Consider the following 17,976-nt stretch of genomic DNA (forward strand, 5'->3'; position numbering starts at 1 on the left):
ATCGAATAATAAACCAAGATTCTGTCTATGAAAATGACACACAGTAAGCAGTTAAACTCTAAAAAACTATTTTGCATAAAGTGATGCCACAATTTACAGATGTTTTTTATGAGCAACGTGTACACAGACATTCATTGTTGCCTTTCATCAATTTGAGATGAAGTTTAGTGCCACATTTGAATCAGAAAACAGTCAGACTCTGTATAGCTTTTGTTATGTAACCAGAAACAAAAATAGACCTCAGAGTACAAACTATTACGAGAAATGTGAACATTGTGTGTAGTTACATGGATAAGAATCTTATCATTTGATCTGAGTTAGTCATATAGCTATATTACATATTATGGTTATATTTCCTGAGCTTTTTGGACAAGCTTTGAAAATCTTATGAAATTTGAGAATTTTTACACCACCATAAATTCAAACAAGGACGAGAAATGTTACCATCTATGCATCCTTTTATTTGAATATATATATTTTTTTCATATTACAGTTATGAGAATGACATTGCATTGCAGTAATGAGATTTGAAGGTGAAAATCTGCTTGATTTTCATAAAGAAAAAAAAAATGAAAAAAAAAAAAAAGATTCTGGATGTGATGTATTAATGATTAATGATGTGTTAAACACAAAGATGCATATCACACAAATTCTGGATAAATAGCACTTCTTTAATGAAATAGGGATTTACCAACATTAGCTATATCTTTCCACACCATGACATGAGGGACTCAGAAATGATGTGACTGAAACTGTCAACGGAAATGTAAGTGTGACTTCCTTTACAGATCATCCATCAACAATTAATAACTGTTGACATTTAATAGCCTAATAAAACTTTAACTAAAGTGTCTGCAGAGGCACTGAATTTATAGGACTCAAAGAATAGTAGCTATAAAATATGTCAATAGATAAAAACAAAGGAATTCCCTACCAATGGTGGACAATAGTTTTTTCAATTTTTTTCAAGTACATTTTTCAAGTAGCCTATCTATGGAAGCTTGTCTCCACCACTGAATAAAAAATAAAAAAGGTAATTGCTACTTTTTATCTAACAGTTCTGACTGTTTTTCTAGCAATTGCAAGTTTATATATCACAATTCTGACTTTAAAACTCGCAATTGCGTGCTATAAAGTCAGAATTATAAACTCGCGATTGCGTTCTATAAAGTCAACATTGCGAAATATAAACACAATTGCGTGTTATAAAGTCAAAATTGCGAAATATAAACTCACAATTGCGTGTTATAAAGTCAGAATTATAAACTCGCAATTGCGTGCTATAAAGTCAGAATTGCAAGATATAAACTCGCAACTGCGTGTTATAAAGTCAAAATTGTGAAATATAAACTCACAATTACGTGCTATAAAGTCAGAATTATAAACTCGCAATTGCGTTATAAAGTCAGAATTATAAACTCACAATTGCGTGTTATAAAGTCAAAATTGCGAAATATAAACTCACAATTGCGTGTTATAAAGTCAAAATTGCAAATATAAACTCACAATTGCATGCTATAAAGTCAGAATTATAAACTCGCAATTGCGTGCTATAAAGTCAGAATTGCGAAATATAAACTCACAATTGCGTTATAAAGTCAGAATTATAAACTCACAATTGCGTTATAAAGTCAGAATTATAAACTCACAATTGCGTGTTATAAAGTCAAAATTGCGAAATATAAACTCACAATTGCGTGTTATAGAGTCAAAATTGCAAATATAAACTCACAATTGCATGCTATAAAGTCAGAATTATAAACTCGCAATTGCGTGTTATAAAGTCAAAATTGCGAAATATAAACTCACAATTGCGTGTTATAAAGTCAAAATTGCAAATATAAACTCACAATTGCATGCTATAAAGTCAGAATTATAAACTCGCGATTGCATGTTATAAAGTCAACATTGCGAAATATAAACTCACAATTGCGCACTATAAAGTCAGAATTATAAACTCGCAATTGCGTGCTATAAAGTCAGAATTGCAAGATATAAACTCGCAATTGCGTGTTATTAAGTCAAAATTGCGAAATATAAACTCACAATTGCGTGTTATAAAGTCAGAATTATAAACTCACGATTGCCTGCTATAAAGTCAGAATTATAAACTCGTGATTGCATGTTATAAAGTCAACATTGCGAAATATAAACTCACAATTGCGTGTTATAAAGTCAAAATTGCGAAATATATACACACAATTGCGTTATAAAGTCAAAATTGTGAAATATAAACTCACAATTGCGTGCTATAAAGTTAAAAAAATTGCGAAATATAGCCTAAACTCACAATTGCGTGTTATAAAGTCAAAATTGTGAAATATAAACTCGCAATTGCGTGTTATAAAATTCTGTGGCAATTAACGAGCTGGTCTTTTCAGTTAACCTGTTGAATCGGTTTCGCAAAAACGAATAGCTGAACGATTCATTCATGAATCGGACTGATCCGATTGCATCTGAGAGTCAACAACTCACTGATTCAAATGATCCATTCAAGAGGCAAGAAGAACACGGGAGATCCTCGGAGCTTGAGTGCGCGCGCGCGCAGATGGAAAAGTAAGTCACTAATTCCAGACGGTCAGTTTTTTGTGAAATTATGTAATATTTTATTAGGGTATATCTGTACTTTTCGTCCACCGCTGTTTACTACAAGAGCTCTTTTTGAATATTAAATACCAGAATATGAAATATCCATGGCATTTGTCCACTAAGCCCGGAAAAAAGGCTTTTTGACTTAAATTCATTCAGCTAAAATTATAAAGTTGCATGGAAATCCGTTTCTTCCCGATAGCGATCATTTACCAGATTCTCTAAGTTCAGAGAGAGGTCAGCTTTTTATCTCTAATCATAAACGGATGTAGCCTACGCCAGTGGTGAGTAGGCTAATGTGTGAAGATAAATAAAGAGACATACTCATAAACTTTTGTACATTCCTTCATGCTGGAATCGAAAACACTTTCTGAAATCTCAAGGGATCTGTATTTCTATTATCAAAATGGTAAGAGCAAAATAACTATTGTATATTTATACTTTCAGTTTTACAAGCTTTGACAAAAAAAATTAATGTTTCATGCTCCCAATGCAAAAACAAAATGTACAGTAATATTGCAACTTTTTTCATTTGCTTTTTGAAAGTTAACTATTATGATCCATGTTTGTTTACACTGAGGTTTGCATACTGTTTGCACTATAAATTCAGATGCAATACACTTTTTGCATTTTAGTTAAACTTTAGCTGCATGTGTCTGCTCTAACACACTTAAGAGTCTCGTTACCTTACAGTGCAAAGCTACAGATCTCTTAATCATCCTATTCACTGAACTGTGCTCAATGTGACTGTTCTTGAGGAGCGATCATACTGAATCTAAGAAGACCCTGGGAAGCAAACTTTTGTGGTAAGTACAGACCACCATAAGGCAGTTTTCATATTAGTCCCTTTGTGTCGAAACAACAATTTATTTCAAATAATGTATTTGTACACATTAGAAATAGTTTTTAGAAAAATGTGTGATCGTGCACAGGAAGTTGCATTTAAAAAAAGTAAATAATAAAATGAAATAAAAATAAACCAAGCCATTTGGTTTTGTTATCTAATGCAATGACTTTCTGACATTTTTAGGTGTGGCTTTCATGTCCGAATACATTTGTAGGGCATTATGGCTGTTTTTTAGTGTTGCTTTTTAGAAAAAGGTGTACTGATTGCGACATGCACAGGAAGCTGCATTGACAAAGTTAAATAAATAAATAATCCAAGTCATTTAATTAGATAACAAAACCAAGTGGCATGGTTTACACTGCAAAAAATGTTTTTGTCTTTTCTAGTCCTAAAAATTCTCAAAACAAGAAGCATTTTCTAGACAAGTAAAAATTATTGTCGTTTTCAGAAAAAATAAGTCAAAATTAAGTGAGTTTTTCCTTGAAACAAGCAAATAATCTTATTTCAAACTGAAAATAAGATTATTTTGCTTACCCCACTGGCAGATTATTTTGCTTGTTTCAGTAAGAAAAGAGAAGAAAGTCATTTTTTGCAGTGTATTTTATTTTATTTCGATTTTTTTCTTTTTCTTTGCATGATCATGAATTTCCTGTGCATGATCAGTGCCCCGTAATTAAAAATATTAGACATGAAAGTCACATTTAAATATGTCTGAAAGTCTTAGTTTCTGACATTTTTTATGCTAAGTGTGACATTTTTAAGCCACAGCATCAATAGTGTTGGCTAAATCAAACATCTAAGTAAAAATACTACCTGTATGATCTCATTTTGCTATTTTTCAGAGCTCTTTCACATGCAAAATGATAAACCACTGGGTCATTTTAGCCGTCTACGTTGTGACGTTTCTAATCGGCCTGCCAGCCAATCTACTGGCCATAAGCACCTTCATTAAGAAACTCAGTGACAAACCCAATCCGAATGACATCCTGCTCTTCAACCTGACAGCTTCCGACTTGGTCTTCCTGCTCTTTCTACCATTCAAGATGTATGAAGCTGCCGCTGGAATGAAATGGTACTTACCCCAGGCCCTGTGCTCAATCGCCTCCTTCTTCTTTTTCACCACGATTTACACCAGCTCCCTGTTGCTCATGGCTATAGCTGTGGATCGCTACTTAGGACTAGCTTTTCCGATCAAATACAGACTGTTGCGCAAGCCGCTTTATGCCACGGCAGGCAGCATCCTCATCTGGCTGGTCAGTATCGCCCATTGCACCATCGTATTCATCATTGTCCATATGCCATTGCCGAACGGCACCAAAACCCAACCTGTCTGCTATGAGCATTTCACCGAGAAGCAAAAGAAGATCTTGTTACCAGTCCGTCTTGAATTTTTTGTGGTTATTTACATACTACCGCTTTTAGTTTCTATCTTCTGCTATATTAAGTGCATCTACATCCTGTACACCAGGCCTCACATAGCCAAAGTGAAAAAGCAAAGGGCCATTGGCATGGCATTGTGCACGCTGACCATCTTTTTACTCTGTTTTCTGCCCTACAACACGTCCCATCTGGTGGGTTTCAGCAGCAACGAAAGCCCGTGGTGGAGGTACTACACGCTCCTGCCCAGCACGCTCAACACCTGCCTGGATCCGTTCGTCTTCTACTTCTCCTCCTCAACTTTCCGTGAAAGCAAAACCATTGCTTTACTCAAGTCCTGGTGTTGTAGACACAAGAAAACTAAAAAGTGTGAAACTGAACTGAAGATAATATCAAAATGAACAGATTTAGCATTTGCATGGCTTCATGCGAATCACAAGGTGTCCACCAAAGCGTTTTTCCCCAGAGTCTAGCGTATTTTTCCAATTGTTTTCAATGCCACATTTTTAAAATGCCAAGAGGGGTAATGAGGCGCTGAACGTATCTGCATTTTTTACCAGTCGCCGAGAGTTGAAAAATGTTATTAGGCCGTGTGTCCTCCAAAGCGTTTTCAGCCAGCCATTTTATTTATTTATTTTTTTTTTTCAGTTGAGATGCTTTGCTTGCTATGATACGGAATATCCGTGGAAGTGTTACTAGAAAATGTCGATACAATGTAAAGTTTTTGCTCTGGCTCTTGCTTTAAATAATTTTTTCCGTTATTATGTTTGTTGTTGTCATCTGTTGACATTGTACAAGCAGAATGTGGTGGTTGGTTGGTGTTGTATTTGTCCCGCCTCTCCTCTACTGTGATTGGACGGCTGGGTAAAAAGTGACAGTGATGAGCACTGCGTTTTACCAAAGACTATAGACCTTATTTACCAGAGAAACAAGCGCGCTGCCATCTTTAGAAAATTGTCTTTGAACTTCCGTTTTTGCGGTAGCCCTATATATTTCTATGGCATCGCTGTTGAAGAATAATTAGCTGGTGAAGTGGATTTACCTGTTGTAGAGTTAATGAAAGTTATCATGAGCATTGTTATGTTCAAAGCAGATGTCTTAACAAATGTCAGTAGACCGGTAAGATTTTAAAATGAGCAGTTCATTCATAAATACGTAAGATCGCTGTGGAAATACAAACCGGAAGTCAAAAGACAACGAGCGCAGCGCTAAAAAGGGGCGGGGCTACATAAGGTCTATAGAATAACACAAGACGTGTCACTCGTATTGTTTTGAATGGGAGAAAGTGCAACGCGCAATATGGCGGAATAAGTCCCGCCTTCTAAATAAGAGCCAATCGCCGACTGGTAAAGTCATCGCGTCACTTCAGCGGCCGTTAGAAGCACCGGTTTCTATAGAAACAGTCAGACGCGCGCCTCCAAAGAGACGCGCATTTAGGTCTGCGCATGCGCATTAGCTTGATCCAGCCTGAAAAATACATTTTTTTTTGTCATGATTCGAGCGTTTAGAAACTAAATTTATGAGCCGGTTGTTGCTAGATTTCATTGGTGATTTCAAATATTAAATTTAACCGTAAGGTTGGCGAACAGTTTTGGAGAACTTGATGTTTCTCCATTCAAAGAGATTGCATGATGCCCAGGATGCCCGAGAGGCGTTTCAAAGATGGCCGCCGAGTGAAATGACTTGTCTTAAAGGGACTTTGGTTTTACCAGAGTCATTTCACTCGGTGGCCATCTTTAAAACGCCTCTCGGGCATGCTATCTCTTTGAACGGTGAAACATCAAATTCTCCAAAGCTGTTCGCCAAGCTTTCGATTAAATTTCATATTTGAAATCACCAATGAAATCTGACAGCAACTGTCTCATAAATTTAGTTTCTAAACGATTGAATCATGACAAAAAACTATATTTTTTAGCCTGGATCTAGCTAATGCGCAGTCCTAGGTGCACGTCTCTTTAAGAAGGCGGGACTTATTCCGCCATATTGTGCGTTGCACTTTCTCCCATTCAAAACAATATGAGTGACGCATCTTGTGTTATTCTATAGTCTTTGATTTTACCCAAAGTTGAACATTCTTCAACTCTTGTCGACCAGTAAAAAACACTGAGCACTCAGCACTTCAGCGTAAAAATAAGACGCTCAGTGCCTCGTCACACTGCTGCTGTTTTAAAATCTCAGCGCTTGCATTGAAAACAATTGGAAAAATACGCTAGAATTGGAAAAAATGCTTTGGTGGACACACAGCTTTAGGGCTCGTTCACACAGCTTTGAAAAATGCTAGACGCAGGCAGTGGAATGGAGAAAACTTTTAAAAGTTGAATGTATTTTAACTTGAGTGCCACATATTGTCATGCACGAGACGCTGCAAAAGATGCAAGTGCAATGGTCAAACATGTTCACCTAGCATGTTTACATAGAAAAATAATAGAAAAGTTGAGCAGTGGAATGGAAAAACGCATTCCTCTTATTAAACTTTGGGTAAAACGCAGCACTCATCATTGTTACTTTGCACCAGCCGTCCAATCACAGTGGAAGAGGGGCGGGACAAATACAACATCGACCAACCGCCACATTCTGCTTGTACAACGTCAACAGATGACGACAACAAGCATAACAACAGAACAAAATAATTTAAAACAAGAACCAGAGCAAATACTTAACATTGTATCGACATTTTTATATAGAAACAGACTATCTGTGAAATGAGATACTAGTAACACTTCCGCAGATATTCCGTATCATAGCAAGCAAAGCGTTTAAAACTGAAAGCGCTCTCTAACACTCACATCTAGGCGTTTTCAGCTGGATAAAAATGCTTTGGTGGACACATAGCTTTGTTAGCTTAATTTTCAGTTTTCATCTTCCTACATAATGTCAAATATTATTACAATTTAAAATAACTTTTCCAGGTTCTTATATTGTAAAATATAATTTATTTCTGTGATCAAAGCTGAATTTTCAGCATCATTACTCCAGTCTTCAGTGTCACATGATCCTTCAGAAATCATTCTAATATGATGATTTGATGCTCAAGAAACATTTCTTACAGTTTTGTGCTGCTTCTGGAAACTGTTATACTTTTTATTCAGTATTCTTTGATGAACAGAAAGTTCCAAAGAACAGAATTTATTTTAAATAGAATCTTTTGTAACATTATAAATGTCTTTACCTTTGATCAATTTAATGCATCTATGCTGAATAAAAGTATTAATTTCTTTAAAAAAACAAATCATACTGACCCATTTTCTGCACCCATAGGAAATAAATGAATGAGGAGACCAAATGGAGACTTTTAAGAGCACAAAGATATTTCAGAAAATATCTCAACTTTGGCTGTATAACCTTTTTTTAAACATTAAAAATCTGTGTTCATAAACTTTTCTTTTCTAAAGCTTATTTTGTCAAACAGTAAATAAACAGAATGAATTCAAGTGATGAGAATAGTCTGAGATTTTATTTGAGATTTAGTCTCTGTGCATGAACAATGATGTGGTTTTTTTCTGCATTGCATGCTTTATTTACCTTAAATGTGCATGATTGTGATAAAGACTAAAGAAATCGGGAAAACCTTCAGAGGAAGAAGTGTCTTTAAGGCAACTTTTGTTAATACTTTTTAAATGGGATCAGATAACCGAACACCTGTATATATACATGTTAAGACAGTGTTTGCTTCTCTTTTGTTTTAGCGAGGGCCGGCCATTCTTCGGCATTCATGCATCCTGTAGGCACACATGTAAAATATACCTGCAACACAAAACACACGCGTTCCATGAGATCAACGGCACATGTTGGAAACCAGACCAAAAACAAAAAAACGTTACTGACCAGCAAAAAAGGTCATGAGCAGAGCAACCCAGCCCAAAATGTAGGACCATGAGAAACGCCAATCACCAAAACGCTTCCCGAGGAAGTTCACCGTCACGCCGGTGTAGATTGCCATAGCAAGCAGAACGAAGAGTGCTGGAGGAGAAAGAAATGAGACAAACCAGTTTAGATGATTTCTGTCAGTTCACACGAGTCGGCCGATAGGTCACTGGAAGGGAAAGACTTACTGGAAATAAAAAACATGATTCCTGCAGCGAAGGAACGATTGAATCTCTCAAAGGCGGAGAAGTGAGCGAAGGAGAGGATGCCTGCGATGATTCCCGCAAAACACGACATCGCTGAGAGGATCATGAAGGCCCGGGTTGCATTCCAGTAAGCTGTAATGTGAGAGATGGACGCATTAGCTTAGACTAATGGAGGAACATGGACTTTTCCCACAATGTTTTGCACCGAACTTCCCAACATTGGGAAAAATGCAGTGAGGGAGCAACGTTCATAGGCCTACACTGCAACCCTGATGGATGGAAGGTGGAAAAATAATGCCTTAGTTTGTTTAGTCCAACTTTTCTGTTAAGAATTGATCATATGCACAATTTCTTCCTGGTTGTCGTTAAGCCAGCTTGGGCATTTCCGGTTAACGGAATACAAAAACCATCAATGGTTGACTTTTTAATGTTGTATTTATATTTTAATGCAGTTATCACACTTGCCTAAATTGCCAGAAAAACTAAGCTAATGGGAACGTTTGAATAAGAAACGCGGTGTCTGTAATTGGACACGCACACGCAACTTTTTTCCAGCACTTCAGGTGTTATTTTTAATGTGATGACCAAAAAACAGTATTTGTTCATCCTTCTGAGATTGTCACCATTTGTAAAACTGAACGTTTGAAGATGTAGAAAATCCAACATTTGATAGAAAAAAATTTCATTTAAAAATAAAAAGACATTAAGACTATAACCATCAGATTGGCTCATATTAGTCATTTCCTGTAATAGTTTTTCACTCAGTTTCACTTTTGAATTAGTATTAAACATTATAAAATTACTAAGTTTACAAATTCATTTTGTCAAGGTGAAGTATGAAGTACTCAAAATCTCATGAAAAACAATAACTTTTCTTGTGAATGAATTACACAGCACCGCTCTCTCTCTCTTTATAATCACAGAAGCTGTCAGTCAGTGTAGCACACGCTCATTAAAACTCACATTTTATTCATTGAATCAAACTAAAGTCCCATGTTATTAGCGACACCAGTGGCTGTTAAGTGAACTGCAACCAGCAACTTATTGCTCGTGCTCGCACATGTGCACACATAACTTACAATTGAACGTAATTCAAAACCCAACATTCTCATGGCGGATTTCGTTTTCGTTCTTTGCTTAGAAGTAAAAAGAAGTTGGAAATACATTTGCAGCAATTATACTTTAACAAACATCCCGACGCTGTCCACGCTGCTGAGAGAGACGTTTAGATGAATATGTAAATATGTGCTCCATGCTTTCCTCTTAATAACAAAATAAACACAACAAAAATGACAGCAGTGAGAAAACTGCAGTTAAAGCATCTGATCACAGTGATGTGAATATGTTTGCACCAGTTCTGCGATTCACCGGCATCATGTCGACAAATTAGGTCATCAATCACACTGTTATGATAGTTTGATTATAAAGTATATTTGTATCATGTTATAGACTCTTATTTTGATATTCTGTTCTGTTTCCTTTAGTTCTTGTTTCCCTGCTCTGTTTAGTTTCGGTTTCTGATTATATCCTGTTGTTTCTGTGGTTAATTATCATCAGCTGTATCTTATTTAATTCCTGGTTATCCCCTGCACATATACTCCCTGTTCATCTCCTTTGTTGGTTGTTTTATGCAATGTGGTTGTGTTACTCCCATGTTCCAGTCTATTCAAGGAGAATTCTTAGTTAATGCGTGTTTCGTTACAGAGCGTTTCAATTTGAGACTTGTGGTTTGAATTAATCAATTTTCTTTGCATGACACATTAACATTACAGTACAGAATTACTCTTTCCGCATTATCCATTGTATAAGCATTCATTTCATGTGTCATTGAACGGATGGAACGGCTCTCATGAGCATATACGTCACATTTTTTTATTTTTTTTTCCAGGCAAAAAATGTCCCGAGTCCTTCACATCACATACAAATCAGTCTACAGGCCTTCATAGACAAAGTAGGTCGTCGGGGAAGATCTTGTTTAGGAAACATGTTTGAAAACAGTCAGTGACACTATGATGCACACACTCACCAATACTGTCAGTCTGCGTGTAGCATTTGCCAGACATGCAGTATCTCCACAGGCCCTGGTGAGCGAAGCTCCCGGACAGTCTGTACTGCATCCAGTAGTCCGTCGCCGTGGAGACCACCAACAGGATGTTGGCCACGATGGCACAGAACAAACCCCCTCCCATAAAGCTGTACATCCTGAGGAACACTGTGGCGGCGGAGAGCTAAAAACACTAAGAGCACAGAGAAGATGCATTACTGTCAATCACACACACACATGCTCATTATGCAACATATATACAGGCGAAAACCATCTTTTCATGGTTACACTTTATTTCAATAGTCCACTTTAGACACTATAAGTAATAAACTACTAACTAACTATTAACAACTAACTCTCATTAGAGTACTGGTAGACTGTTAGGTTAGGGTTCGGGTTAGTAGAATAAGTTATAATACGTAATAGAATTAGTAGAATAAGTAATAATACGTACTTGTAAAGTTACTTATAGTCAGTAAGTTGAGGAGCATTAAAATAAAGTGTTCACAGATATTAAGCAGACAGTCAACTAATACTTTAAAAAAGTTTTACCTGTTCACTTCAAAATCAAAAAAATAATAAATTTTATTTTTTTTAAAAAGCGAGGCCTATTTTTTTCTATCATTAAGCCTTTTTTGAGCTTAAAGGCCCTTTCAAGAAAAGTCTGTTCACTCGGCGGCCATTTTTATTTCGGACATCCAAGACCAAGTCCTATAGATCTGTTTGAATGGGGGAATCCTGAAATCTCAAAAAATGCTTGCCAAACTCACAATTAAATAACATATTTCAAATCAGCAACAAAATCTGACATGACCTGTCCTATAGATGTTGTTTCTTATATGCTTAAATAGCGTTAAAAAGCTTATTTTTTCAGGCTAGAGGAGCCAATACGCATGTGCAGTACTGAGCGCCGAGTCTCAGGTTTCTATGCAGGGTTGCCAGGTTTTCACAACAAAACCTGCCCAATTGCACCTCAAAACTAGCCCAGTCGCATTTCAGGGGGGTCCCACGGTGAAAATCGCATTCCGGGGGTAAAATTTGTGTCTTTGGAGGGGCTCCCCTGGTAAAATTCGCATTCCAGACACTAAATATCACATTATTTTGAGTTGATTCAACCTGCGGACATGAAAAACCACCCACTGCAACAGTGTAAAAGTAGCCCAATTGACCCTTCGCAAAGACCCGCCCCCCTTAGTTACTGTTGCTTTGTCCAACAAGCCGTGGCGCTGTCACGCCACACGCAGTGAAAAATACATCGTGGAGCAAAGAGGATAGTGACAACACGTCGACAGACAAGACAGAGCAGGTTACTTATGATATTAAACAAAGTCCCAGCTTTCAAAAGATTTTGAGAATTTTTTAAGAAATTCGAACAATAAAAAACGTTTTGTGGCTCTTTAATGTGTCGTGACAGATCACTGTAGCACCTCAGCTCAAGCGGCTCGTGAACCGATCATCTCTTCCTACTAGTTCATTTATAGCATCAAATAAACATGAATGAACATGAGAAGGAATGTTGTTTCAAACGTGGAAAAACGTTAGTTCACACCATTTTTCAAGTTCAAGTCCACCGAGGTTAATCTTTTAACTCCTCACTGCTTTGTCGGGCAAAATGGCGGATTCGGCGTTATGATTGGTTAGATCGCTTGTCAATCAAACTCCTGGCAAAGGATCAATTCCACGGGACAACCGCGGACTTGGCAACACTGTTTCTATGGGAATCGGAGCTTCTAACGGCAGCTGCAGTGACGCAATGACTGTACCAATCAGCGATTGGCTCTTTTACTTTGATGGCGCGGCGTATTCCGCCATATTGCGCTTTGCAGTTTGTTTCTCCCATTCACTCACAAGTAATAGGAGTGACATCGTGTCCTAACCAGACGCGACGCGACACGCGAGAAATGGTATCTTTTCCATGTTAATCGGTTAATGGTATCTTTTCCATGTTAATTTTTGACCTAACTAGCCGCGATGGCGACGGTTTTTGTGCTATATTTAATGTTAAAAGAGTCTAATTTGAGTTTGAATATCATTTTGTGTGTCTTTTATAGCTGTACTGAAAGCAACAATGGACAATTCACCTCAGATCTTCGAAATACAAAAGGAAACAAGGACGTTCAAACTGTCAACTCATTGTGAACAGACAAGTGTATTCTATGACAAAGATATTGCTTCAGTAACTCGTATGTATTTTTAATAATTGTGCAAATTCATGAATTTTATTATTTCGTTGAGTGCCGTGAGTTTGCCGAGAGAGCCCGGTCACGCGCTCTTCTGATTGGCTGCGATTTTTGATTGACTTTATCGCGTATAGTAGTCGCGTCGCGTCTAGTGTGAACAGACAAATTGTTTGTCGCTGGAATCTGGATAGGACACAATGTGAACCCTCAGGCTATCTATATTCTTTGGCTTAAATATGCTTAATTGTCACAGAAATAATGTCACAATGGAAAAGAAAAAGAAAAAACGAATCATTCATAAAATACGCTGCATTTTCTTAGTGTAATTCTTTATGCATTTATTTGTTTTCATTAAATATCCCTTTGACTTGCATTGATAGAAGGTTCAGCATTCAAAATGTAGCCGTGACGACATCATCGTAATATTATTTACTGAATTGCTGGTCTTGTCTTCCTTGCATATACTCAAGTATGATTTGTGCACATAAAACTGAAATCAAGACTGTCTAAAACCTAACAAATATTTAAGATTAATCTCTTACTGTTTTGCCACCGTGGCTATTTTCTTTGAAAATCTAGTGTGCATTGATCATATTTAACTCCTTACATAGCCAGATTTATATCACAGGGTGTACGTGTGTTTCCTGTGTTTTCACAGCCCACATCAGAGTTTGCACAAGCTAAACACCATCAGCCTCTCATAGGTCAGAGCAGGAGATGATATTAATCACTTTTCCGAAGAAACCATTTGGCAAAGTAGTTGGAAACACTGCAATACCACAAAACATTATGTAAACAATAGAGCAAGAAACCAAACACGTAAAAACCAACAGTGTGCTGGTAACCAAAATTACCAGCTTTCATTATGATCATCAAAAAATGTGACAAGAGGCTGTGTTAGACCCAGAACAAGCTCAAGTGCATGAATAAAGGTGCTATACAAGCTCAATTTAACACATTATGGCTTTGCAAAGTATGTAAGTGCGATCACTCTGCATTGCCACAGAGGGCGCCAAAACATAAACTGTGTTACAGTTACCAGTCCTCTTTCATGGCAGAGTAACAGTGAAGAGAGTCTTATCAATATGTTAAAAGCCTGTATTTAACCCTTTGGTGCTCCTCGCATGGAAGAAAAAAAAATGTCTACGAAGCTACGTCGTAGCTGTGTGTAGCCTGACATGCACCTTTCCAAAAATGTAACAATTCATCAATTCTATGTGGACCACAAGTGCTGTGATTGGTCTGCTAGAACCTCTCCCTGCGTTTCTAATTACACGTCAACGCGGAAACTGACGCAGAAGTGTAAATGAAAACCAACGCGTAGCCTACGGCGCAACGGCGTAAATCTTGAATGCTTTGAAGCACAGACTTGAGTTTAATCTCTTTTTAAAAAAAGACACTTGGCAGATTGTTGCGGAAGTTAAAAAAGTGAACTAAAAAGTTATAGAAGTTTAAGTTTATTGTTATGAAAAATGTACACATTTTTTTTTTTTAATTTTTACATGGAATATATTCCAAAACATGTTTTACTCTAATACTAGGGCTGGATATTGAGGCAATTTTCTCAATTCGATTTAATTACTTTTCACATGCTTGCGATTCGATTATGATTTCGATTCGATTTGATTATTTTGGATGTAGTATTTCAGTTACAACATGCCAAATTTTCTAGAGGAAAAAAATCTCTCAACTAATGCTGTAAACTACACATGAGAGTCAGTTGGTACTAATATTGAAGGTTAAATTAACTTATTTATATACAAACACTTAAATTACACTCAATGATGTTTTTTATTATAAATAAAGTTTAGAATTACATAATCATATTTCTACTCCAATTAATTTTTTTGAAATATAAACATTTAAATCATGGCTGTCATAACTGATTTATTCAAACATGCATTAAATATTGAAGAACATTAAAAATTATAATGAATATGTAACGGTGCATAGCTATATTTATCAGAATGTTGCTTTCTAGAGTTCATTTTTCTAGCTGACTAATGAGTTTATGGTCACTGAATATGTTTTTCTGAGGTAAATGTGACGTTATGTGACATTGTTTACAAGCTGTTTTATTGACGTCTTTCCGAGGTTGAAGCATTGATTGAGCAATTACACAAGACATGATACGGATTTCAGTAAGTTGTACTGTATATTTTAACATACCTTCAGATGTTCATGCATGTTTATTTGCCGCTGTAACTGGTATTAAAGCGGAGGAGAGGATGTTCACATGCTTCTCTTTAACTGAGGCGCTAAAGCGATCTGTCACGCCACATTAAACAGCGCCAAAACGGTATTTATTTTTTGAATCACATAATAAGATGGACGTCATTTGAAATCTGAGACTTTGCTTCATATCAAAAGTAACAAAGCACAAAGATTATTGCGATTTATTGGATGGGAGGCGCCACATGTTCTGTTCACCGAACTGAAAACAGACTAGACTAATCGATTCTTGGGATTTAAAAATCGATATCGGTTCGTAAAAATGAGAATCGATTAAAATCGAGAAAGTGATATTTTTTACCCAGCCCTATCTAATACTGTGAGAAAATCAAAGCCATAAATCTAAACAGGTTTTGTTCCAAATTTGAGGTTGATATCTCAAAAAATGAGCTTTCAGTAAGATTTTGTTTTGGGCGCAATACCACAAGTATCCACTAGATTTCCACTTTGTTTCCAATGCACTCATTTTACAAGTCTGAGTATTTTTTTCAAGACCATTTAACGTTTTCGAATTATGTCCATGATTTTTTGTGTTCACATAGCGAGTGCCAAAACCTTTACCAAGTTTCGTACCATTCCAATGATGAAGTAAAAACTTCTAAAAAACCAAAACGTAACTTTTTCGGTCAAAATGACCGAAGAGCACCAGAGAGTTAAAATGTTGAATAAATACAAAAATACATCTCTAAATGAATATGGCGGACATTACAGTTTCCAGTAGATCGAGATGCAAAATGGAAACATCACTTTTTAAAATAATAAAAATAGTCATTTCTTTTGCATTAAAGAGATGCATTTAAGTGTAAGTTCTGCACGTATGCATGTGACACGACTGATGCTTATGTTTATTAAACTTCCTGGAGATTAAATCTGTGCAAACACTCACACTAAACTTCAGCAGCCCTTCAATGTGCAAAAAACATTTAGGTTGCAGGGTATAGTCCACATATGCATTTCAACACAACGAAGCTTGCATGAATTGCATTTTTTCATGTATGAATAAATACAGTCTTCAAACAGAAGTTAAAAATATTTCACAGTTATGAACCAACCAATGAATATGTTAGGCCATATTAAAAATGATATTTGTACAAAAATTTGATGGTCAGAAGAATTTGTGGTTGATCAAACTGTAAATAAAGGCAAAACATTTTCGAAGTTTTCATTGCTTTCATTTAATCCTGGAAACAAATGTGTTTCGGATAATAAATAAACAAAGATTCAATTAATTATTTTAGGTTACTAATCAAATGTAGACAAATCTGCACTTGAGTAAAAGTACAAAATTTTAGTTTTACAATAATTTCAAACGTTTTATATCATTTGGAATTGCTATGGCATTTGTGTTATTTTGACATTTAAAATTGAAAATATTTGTATTAAATTATATATATATATATAAAAACGTTTTCACTTTGAGTCAGACTTTTATGTTCAGAATACTAAAGCATATATAATTTTCAATAAAGACCAAATAAAACACATTTTTTCAAAGAAGATTACATCCTTTTATCCATTAAGTTCCAAGAGTTCACATGTGATTTGCTCAGTTCTCACTGGAAAACGCAAAAAACCGTCACATTCATCCTGAAAACCATCACAAACGTGAATTAGTCAGTGACTCTCGTCTAAGGTGTCGGAGGGATTCTTACCTGAGGTCTTCAGGATAAATGAACCTGCTTAACTATTGACCTTCCCAGCGGGAAAGAGAGAGAAAGTGGGATCCCGCAGCGAGCGTAACGTCAAAAAGGACCCGCTAGACCAAATTCCAAAAAGTTATCCTCTCTGCTTTTCTGTTGATGGTGGCAAAATCCTTTAAAACAAGCCACACAGAACAAATGCACTTGAGCTTGATGGTGTCGGAGGCACGTGACCGTTGGGTTTGGAGGGGGAAGGGTCTTTTTTACACTCTTTTTGTTGTTGTATTGGCCGTTCTGGAACTGTGATGTGCCGAGGCTTGCAGTACTGCTGCGGTCAATGCAACATGCTGAAGCGCACACTTTCATTCAGCCGACTGGATCCAGCCTTCATGAGGTGGAGGTGACACACACTATGAGTGGACGCATGATGATGTCGCTTATGCACATTTTCAGTCGCATCACTCGTGTCGATGACTCTTTTTTGGCAATGACATTGATGTGATAATGAGAGAGGTTTTTTTTTTTTTTGTGCATGAGAAAAATGTGCTATTGTGCAGCAGTAAGTAATGCAAGATCTGAAAGTTTGAACAAGAAAACCTTCTCAGCACTGCAAAAAAAAAAAAAAAAAAAAAACTTTCGTCCTCAGTATTTTTGTCTTGTTTTCCATACAAATGTCTGAACATTCTTAAATCAAGACATATTTATTTGAGAAGCAAAATTAGTTAGGATATTAATTCTTTTTTTCTGAAAAATGAAAAATTTTATGAAAAATTATTTTAGTTTATTTTAGAAAAATTATTTTAATTTATTTTTCTGACCACATTGGCAGATATTTGTTCTTGTTTCAAACATTAACTTACTTTATTTTGATCAGTTGTTCAGAAAGCAAAACTTAATTTCTAAAGTCATTTAAAATGTAAATGTATCTTGATTTAAGAAGGAAAATGACAAAAATACTTTGAAAGTTTGGAAGTTTGCATGGAAGAAAGTTTGTAAA

General features: G+C 36.2%; 2 protein-coding genes across 3 annotated transcripts; one reads left to right on the plus strand and one right to left on the minus strand.

The window, feature by feature from the left end:
• Window positions 1–2,235: 2,235 nt before the first annotated feature.
• si:ch211-231m23.4 (free fatty acid receptor 2) lies at window positions 2,236–5,740 on the plus strand. Of its 2 annotated transcripts, none has more exons than XM_048153264.1 (3): window positions 2,236–2,556; window positions 3,283–3,395; window positions 4,279–5,740. In XM_048153264.1, exon 3 carries the CDS (start codon window positions 4,297–4,299, stop codon window positions 5,212–5,214), a length of 918 nt encoding a protein of 305 aa, XP_048009221.1. In that variant the 5' UTR covers window positions 2,236–2,556; window positions 3,283–3,395; window positions 4,279–4,296; the 3' UTR covers window positions 5,215–5,740. The 2 variants fall into 2 exon arrangements, with proteins under 2 accessions (XP_048009221.1, XP_048009219.1); XM_048153262.1 differs by lacking the exon at window positions 2,236–2,556 and adding an exon at window positions 2,575–2,998.
• Window positions 5,741–8,239: 2,499 nt separating this feature from the next.
• lim2.5 (lens intrinsic membrane protein 2.5) lies at window positions 8,240–17,521 on the minus strand. The gene is made up of 5 exons (XM_048154190.1): window positions 16,992–17,521; window positions 10,910–11,120; window positions 8,866–9,015; window positions 8,639–8,773; window positions 8,240–8,557 (listed from the first exon to the last, which is right to left on the minus strand). Exons 2-5 carry the CDS (start codon window positions 11,082–11,084, stop codon window positions 8,496–8,498), a joined length of 522 nt encoding a protein of 173 aa, XP_048010147.1. The 5' UTR covers window positions 11,085–11,120; window positions 16,992–17,521; the 3' UTR covers window positions 8,240–8,495.
• Window positions 17,522–17,976: the final 455 nt, after the last annotated feature.

This window comes from Megalobrama amblycephala, linkage group LG13, assembly GCF_018812025.1.
Source record: "Megalobrama amblycephala isolate DHTTF-2021 linkage group LG13, ASM1881202v1, whole genome shotgun sequence".
Classification (NCBI taxonomy): domain Eukaryota; kingdom Metazoa; phylum Chordata; class Actinopteri; order Cypriniformes; family Xenocyprididae; genus Megalobrama; species Megalobrama amblycephala.